Raw genomic sequence first — 8,337 nt, forward strand, 5'->3', positions numbered from 1 at the left:
CGTCAAGACTGGAGAGACGTGTCCATGTGGCATGCAGTAAGGCCGCGGGGTGGGTGGACATGAGAAAGAGGGGACATGAAAGGATGGACAGAGGCAAGAGAAACAAGAAGAAGAAGATGGGATTAAGCAGGATGGAAACTTGGCGGAAAGAATGGCAAGAGTTAAAAGAAATGCATGACAGACAGGCGGATGAAAAGAGAGAACTTGCATGCAAAAATCAAAAGAAAAACTTAATAAACACAGAGGATGTTTATTTGTGTTTCATCTAAACATTACACATTACTGTATATACAAAACCATCTTCAGTATTCATTTAAGCAGCATGAATCTATGTACAAGTGTTTGTTTAGTTGGTAAGAGTGACTCCAGAGACCAAGGGCACTGTCAGCTATGGTCGGGTCACCCAGAACAAAGTAATATAAAAGGTCACCCCATCCACCCAATACAAACAATGTATGGAGAACCCAATTCTGGGCCCCCTCTTTCTCTATGCCCAGGACAGCTGACCCATTTGTACCACCCCTGTCATCTTCTCTGCCAGAGACAGACTGAGGGAGGATTCCAATATGCGGACCCCGTCTTCGGTCTGTGCTTGTGGCCTCGCGTTTTGCTGACGCCCCGCCTCCGTGGAGAAAACAATTAAGTTTCCCCGTTGTCAGCCCTAAGTCACAACAATTTTTGAGGGACTATTCTTCATTCACCATCCCATTTTCAAATGACAAAATTACTTTAGAATGCAGCTTTTGCAAGATATTGAAATGACAATGCTGTTGTCTGTGACGTCATCAGGAGGCCATGAGGAGGCGAGTGAGCAAGGGAGGACGGGAGTCCGCATATTGGAATCCACCCTGCCTAACGTGATTAACAGGCTCCAGTGCTCTGTGTGCTGCTGGACTGGTCAATACTCTTACTCTGCTTGACTGCCAGCCCAGCCCCGCAGCTGGACCTGTTGGCTCAGCCTGCTACAATGCTGCACAAGCAGCCAGACAGCCAACATTACAACAGCACAGTCAGTGAGTAGGCCTACTCTGGACAGACTGCATTGATTTTGCAAGTGGATGAGACCGCTTATGTTGTTCTATTTCGTTCCTTCTGACCCCCACCCAGGCGGTGCTTTTAGCACTGAATGTTCATCACATCGAGTCTAAATATCAACAAAGTCACATGGTGACCTCCGGGTGACGTGAACGCTTGCCCTGGCATTTAATGTGTGCGCACCCCGGAAGTTATTGCTTGGCAATTATCAGCATTCCGAGTGACTGCCAAGGCCTGACGGTCATCCTGAACTCATAGAACCGTGGTTATATACATAACCTTCGTTTTACTGTAAGTTATTGGGATTCAAACTTGAATCTTATTCTAACGTAAGATTGTACAAGGTCTAACTCTGATCAAAATGGTACTGTGTTGGAAGAAGAGAAGAGTGAAGTTTGGGTTTTATTATATATATATATATATATAATTGTAGGATTTATACCTGACTCTTACTCTGACTTACTCTCTTGGATCTTACATCATCATAACATGAACAGCCTGCATCAAGTAAAGTAGCAGATACTTCAAAAGAAAGAAGTTTATCGCACACTTATTTGACTTTTTTGCTCGTTTATTCAGAGCCAACATTCTGAATAAACGAGCAAAAAAGTCAAATAAGTGTGTGGTAAACGTCTTTCTTTTGAAGTGTTGAACACTCCGGTCTTTACCAGCACCTAGAAGCTGTGCATGGATCTTTGAACTGTTAGATTAAAGATAGTTTGAGGCTTGGTGTTTGTTTGCAGAGCTAGTTTGAGGGTTCGTACCTGGAGGAGCCCATGCGTGGCGAGTCGCTCCTCTCCAGGGCGCTGATGAAGGAGACCTTCTGGTGGTGGTTGTAGGACGGGGAGCGGGGCATGGGCCCTGGGGAGGAGGAGGAGGAGGGGTGGTGGTGGTGTGGGTGTGGGTGCGGGTGAGGGTGATGGACCGGGGAGCGGTAGGACGGGGGATCCCCTTGGCGCCCGCTCGACACTCCGCTGCTGCTGTCCGTGTGCAGCGAGCCTGATGAAGTCCTGGGGGCGCGGGCCAGCGAGGAGGCCGCCGCTGTGGAGCGCAGCACGGGCGTCCGCGCCCCGTACCCCATCATCCCCCCACCTCCTCCTCCTCCGATGCTTCCCACCAGGTTCTCCCGAGAGCCGGCGTAGCCCCCGACGGAGGATGACCCCAGCGAGCCACCGTAGCCGGAGGCCGACGCGGAGCCCTGCGTCGATGACGAGCCGGGCCCCCGGGGGTGTCCGTCGGAGTAACAGACGCCGGTGGGCGGCAGTCCGTAGCTGCAGGCGTCGAATACGCCCGAGTCCCCTCCGGCAGCATAGGAGTGCTGCTGGCTGCGGTGGAGGTGGTGGTGCCCGAGGCCGTGACTGTGGCCGTGCAGGTGCATGAGTTTCTCCCTCTCCTCCAGCTCCTTGCGCTCCTGGATGGAGGCCATGATGGTCTTGGAGAGGTTGTCGTAGCGCACGGGGGAGGGGTCGCGCTCGTGGGTGGTGGGGGACAGGGCGGGATGGGGGGACCGCCGGCCCTTGTAGGCGCCCACCCGCACGGGGCTGTAGGAGGTGGTGACGCTGGCGCTGACGGGCACGGCCGTGACCGTGACGGTGGCGTTGGCCTGGCTGGAAACGGGGCTGGGCAGGGGAGGGGTGCGGCGCTGCTGGTGGTGGTGCTGGAGCTGGTGCTGGTGGTGCTGGGACTCGGGGCCCCGCACGTGGCACATCTTGGTGGGCAGGTAGGGCGAGTGGAAGCCCATGGAAGGCACGCCCGGGTGGATGGCGCACTCGCCCACCGGCGACGGAGAGCTGAAGCTGGGGTTGAGCAGGCTGTCGTAGGACAGGCTACCGTTGCGGTTGGACAAGGTGCCTGGCATGTAGATGCCGCCGCCGCCGCCGCCGCCCTTGGTGTAGGGCATGGGGGAGGTGCCCGCGGCCTCTGACTTGGTCGGCCCCAGGTGGGACTTGTCGCCCGCGTGCCGGTGCTGCTTCAGGCTGAGGGAGCGCGTGGTCATGCCGTAGGAGTCCAGCTGCTGCGGGGAGGACTGGAAGGTGCGGTGCAGCGGAGTACTGCTGTAGTCCGGCAGGTCCAGGTTGGGCTCCGAGCGGTAGTCGTGGCCGCGCTCCTCCAAGATGGCCGACGCCTTGCAGTCATCCGCCATGACGATCTGAAATGGCAGAGAATGATGTCAGATGGGATGGTACTACATCATGGCAAAGTTTTAAAGGTGCACGGTGTAGGAAGGAGGCCAGAGAAGGTATTGCAACTATGCTGCTCATTGACACTGTGCTGCCTTTTGCCAAATTTGATCTTTTCATGAATATTTAATGAGTAATAAACTATTTACTATTACGAGTATAGTGAGTTTTCAGCTAAAAATGTCTATTTACTGGAAATTCTAAATGACAGACAAGGAGAAGATCCACCTTTTGGTGGTGGTAACCATTTGAGAAAAAAGTAACATTTGTATAAGCAGTATGAAATCTGGAAATAAAGTACTAAAAGCGGCACTATTTTGATATATAGGCCAGATATAATGTTCAGACATGGATACAATAAACCGAGGGGGGTGGTTACTGGTACATAACTGTAGCCGATAGAACTAGACTAGGTATAAAATATTTTTGCCTGGCAAGTTGATGTCACGCTACACCATAGGGGGAAATTCAAAAGGGTAGAACATTTCTCCTCCAAACACAAAGCTCTATGAGTGCGTTACAATATGCAACCTTGCCTCCTCTACTTGTGCTTGTTTCCTCGTACCAGGAAGTAATATGTCATGATGACATCACTGACAACAGTATTATATTTCAATATCTTGCAAAAGCTCAATTGTAAAGTCATTTGCAATTGGGATGGTGAATGAAAAACAGTCCCTCTTAAGTTGCTGTGGCTAGGCTGACAGCTGGGAAACTTTATCGTTTTCTCCATGGAGGAGGGACCAGGAGGCGGCCGAGGCCACAAGCACAAGTGGAGGGAGAAAGGTCACATATTGTAACGCACGCTATCTGTGTATCGAGTCCTGTTTTCTATTTGAATCTGTGTAGTGGGTCATTCGGGAGGGCTTAGCAAGAGGACAACCTGCCTGTACAGGTACGTGCTGGCCTATAATGTGCAGTTACACAGTTTGAACTGTTTTGAACTGCTTTGAACGCCAACCACAGTTGTGGAAATGGTGTGGTGCCTGACTGTACTTCTCATGTTATAATCTGGCTTACTAGGCAGACATACAGTAGCTGTAGTATTTGGAAAAGCTTCAAACTATTTTAATATATTATGAATGTAATCCGAGAATATAATTCACTGACATATACGTACCCAGGGGATACGTATGTATCTAGTCCAGATATTATTTTGTGGTATGGATACGACAACCCGCGAAAATAAACTAAAATGGTAGCAAATAATGCAAGAGGGTTCCTGTTACAATGACACTGCTCAAAAAGCTGTAAATGACTGACTCAATATATCGTCACTGTCCCGTAGAAACATTGTATCTCAACTATTTTTGTATCATTTTATATTCTTTCTTCATCCATTATAAAATATAAGTCAGTACTACTGGTCAGTCTCCATGAGTATATGTGTATGATAATTATTAAATAACCAACTTCAATGTTAAAATGATTTAGAAAATAGTGATTATGAATTAATAAGCAAAAAACAATGGCCTATGGCCTCAAGGCCTCTGCCTGACAGCAACAATATGTACAATACATATTAAACAGCTACAATACACTGATATTTTCTACTTCTTACACTCGACTATTCAAGAAATAACTTTTCCAGCTGTCACTGTTTGCAATTTACTCTGTACTTTTTGAGTTTCTATGACAAAGCTATAACAGCAAAAGCATTAAGAATGCCATGTGCGTAAAACAATTGATTTAACGGCCATGTTGTGGTTTTTAAATGGACATAATAGATGACTGTGTTGATAATGGCTCGACACCATTTGTCTTTAAGCAAATATAAATGTAAATTAATTTGTTAATGTGTATGATAATACGGACCTTCTCTCCGGTTGCATGGTAGTGGACTTTCGGCATGGTGCCAAAAGATGGGCGGTACTTGTACATGGCCGGGGTGGAAGGGTTCACTGGATTGCTGGACAAGGAACTCTCTAGAAAATTAAACAGACACATTAAGACAATTAATGTCATGATATTGCATTTACAGTGCAAAACTCCAAGTACCAAACGCGCTTCCACTACACTACCACCAGATGGCACTATATGAGCATTTGTCTCAGAACCATATATAAAGACAGCTCTGATTTGTGTGGAAGTGAACACATGTTTAGCATCACATGGAAAGAATAGCCATTTTTCTCGTGACAGAAGACACCTTCGATTCAAGGCATTACAGACAGGCATAAGTAGCATGCATTGGCATAGACATAAACACACGGCACAGCTTTCTTTTTTGTTTGACGTAATGGTGAGGGATCATTTCCATCCAGAACATCACTTTGAATAACAAAACGGTCATAGGTGTAGAAAATTAATCTGAATCATGTCTCATTGTGGTGTTAGTGGTCTAATGATTCCTTCACAGAGGGGTTAGCGTGTGCTACTTGCCCTCACTGGATGTGAGCTGGTTGTTGTTCTTCATGTGGTTGTAGCGCTCTGCTTTGGGGGGAAGAGGCGGCTGCATCTCCATCCCTTTGTCATCCATGTCAGCGAGACTGCTTTTAGACTGAGGACAGACAGACAGGGAGACATATAAAGAAAGCCAAAGACAGACAGAGAATAATAAAAACACATACAGACAGATTGAGACACAGACAAGGACAAATGAGAAAAGTCAAGAGAACCTGGGGGTGCGTTTCTCGACAGTGTCGTCGCTAACAAAGTTGGTTGCAACGCAATTATCCATTGGATAGCTAGTAAGTTGCTAACTGGTTAGCAACAATGCCTTTGAGAAACGGGGTCCAGGTCAACTGGTTATAACTTGTTGCCTAGTAGAACAGACTTAAAGTGAAGGGTAAATGTGCAGCATTGTAGCTTCCAGCTCATCTCACTTTAGTGCGTAGGATGCTGCTGTGGATGCCGTTGTCGCTGATCTTGATGGTGAGCTGCCTCTCGGAGAGGTCTGGCCGCAGGAACGGGGGCTGGATGGGCACCGGGGGCTTCTTCTTGGGCTCCACCATGTACCTGCGGAGGAGTGAGGAGAGGTCAACAGCTGGTACAGAGGCCAACAGTGGGTAGTGACGAAATGTAAATGTTAAGGGGTAATGGAAGTTTGGATGCTTATTGTGAACTTGGGAAAAAAAAAATGCAAATTAAAAGATAATGTTATGAAATGTATTGAAAGCTTTGCAAGCTACATGAAAACTACCTATAAATAAAGTAATAAAAAAACAACATTTAAGTGTTCGAAAGGAATTAAGGCGCTGTTAGCGCGTATGCAGATACAAAAATAAGTTTTCATCCGTTTACATATTAACCCGACGGATGGATAAAAATATAAAGGCCATTATGACAGGTGCATTTTAGCCCCCCTAATAGAGACATTTTTAAAACCGTGTAAAAGGAGGCCGAAACGGATGTACGTCCATATCTATATAGCCTACGTGTATTAGGCCTACTGTCCTGGTTAAGGAGGTCCAGGATAGTAATACCGGTATCTGTCTTGAAGACACATACCCTGAGGTAACCTGCATGTTCAGTAATGGCCCCCTGAAAGACACCTATTGCCACAAGTAACTTGTATGTGCGTACATTTTTTGTTCCTACAACCAGTCTTAATGAGGCCCAAGCCAAGGACAGGACTGATGGACATCGAGAAGCGCTGTTTATGCAGCGAGCGATCACTCCCCCCCCCTCTATCCTCTCCTCACCATTGTTCTAAGGCAGTGATTAAATCTCCACAGCCATCTGCCATCCCCAGGGTCGCTGCTTTTGCAAAACAGGACGTGAGGCCTCCCTGTAGACTTGACTAGCGGGCAAGTCAAGTCGATGTTCCCGCTAGTCGATGTTCCTTTCCCCCCTGAAAGACTGTGTCTGCTTCGAAACAACTACGGTACCTACCCCTGACAGCACCTCTAAAGCACCACATGCAGTTACGAAAGGGCTGAGACCTTGCTTATGTACTACTACAGGGACTCTCATTTGGACAAAGTACCAATAAGGACATTTGCAAAGGGCTAAGATAGTTGTTAGATACCTTACAGACACATTTAGCGTGAATGTCATGCTGCTTTGTGATACCATGCAGTGTAGAGCTCTAATAGTCTAGAGGATATGTCAGGATTTTTGGCAAAGATGTTCACTTCCGGAAGAAAGCATGAAAATTTGTATACAAAAGTTTTCAGGTATGCTGATTACGATAAGAAGCGGCTCCAAGCTCAAAAATCAAGGGATCACCCTCAAAATGGACAAATCCAAGACGGCCGCCAAATTAACAATTCTTCATTACTTAGGTTGTGTATATGTCATATAATCCTGACCTCTGCGACTAAATGTGGGTTCTTGGGATTGCTGAATTAATTTATGAGCCATTTAGCTTTGCAAAACCTAGGTACCACACTGAAAATCGAGAAATCCAAGATGGCCGACATCTCCGATGGCCAAATTTATAGTTATCCACAACTTTGGATGAATATGCACTAGAATATTGATCTTGACGACTAATTGTAGGTTTTGGTTATCGCTGAAGTCATGAGTAAGCCATTTGAGCTTCAAAATATTAAGGATTCACCTCAAAGTTGAGAAATTGAAGATGGCCGCAATTGCGATAGCTATATTTTTATACTTGTAGATCCTTTTAGTGGGATCGTATTAGGCTCAGTCATTTCAAATTGGTGTTAAAGTTTTGTTTTCACTTCCAAGTTGAAGTTTAGGGTCTATAGAACAATTTGAGTTCGAGTTTCAAACACACAGATAACAAAATGGCCTGTGGGGGGCGCTCTAATATATATAAACTGTTATTACTTTTGATTAGTTAAACCAAATTTAACATATGAGATATGTATGGATTCAGCATGAAAAGGAGAAACCGGTGAGCTAGTATTTGGTTACCAGATTAACGACACACTATGTAATAAACACACTTTTAGCCAATGGACAGCTAAATCCGGGCTTTTTTAAGATAAAAGGTGGAAATGCCCTCAAAGTTGCAATGAAACATAACTTATTGTTACAAGTTATTGTAAATAAAGCCTGGGTTATCACTTAACTTGATTTGTTCAGAATATCCCTGAAGCACACAGATACTTAGGATACCTATACACAGATATGGCTGCATAAAGCCTATGTGATATTAAGCACCCAACATGCAACTTTGAGTTTATGAATACCATTCATTCATGAGTACCAG

General features: G+C 46.1%; 1 protein-coding gene across 2 annotated transcripts in view; it reads right to left on the minus strand.

Moving 5' to 3' along the window:
* zdhhc8b (zinc finger DHHC-type palmitoyltransferase 8b) overlaps positions 1 to 8,337 on the minus strand; it is a 108,275-nt gene that overhangs the window by 2,716 nt on the left and 97,222 nt on the right. Inside the window, exons 7-10 of one of the 2 annotated variants that reach the window (XM_063195179.1) lie at positions 6,041 to 6,173; positions 5,604 to 5,715; positions 5,031 to 5,140; positions 1,800 to 3,184 (exon numbers count right to left, since the gene is read on the minus strand). In XM_063195179.1, coding sequence (XP_063051249.1) covers positions 1,800 to 3,184; positions 5,031 to 5,140; positions 5,604 to 5,715; positions 6,041 to 6,173 — 1,740 coding nt within the window. Of the gene's footprint in view, positions 1 to 1,799; positions 3,185 to 5,030; positions 5,141 to 5,597; positions 5,716 to 6,040; positions 6,174 to 8,337 lie in introns of both variants that reach the window. The other variant, XM_063195178.1, reaches the window with a different exon arrangement.

Source organism: Engraulis encrasicolus, chromosome 3 (assembly GCF_034702125.1).
Source record: "Engraulis encrasicolus isolate BLACKSEA-1 chromosome 3, IST_EnEncr_1.0, whole genome shotgun sequence".
In the NCBI taxonomy this organism is placed as follows: Eukaryota; Metazoa; Chordata; class Actinopteri; order Clupeiformes; family Engraulidae; genus Engraulis; species Engraulis encrasicolus.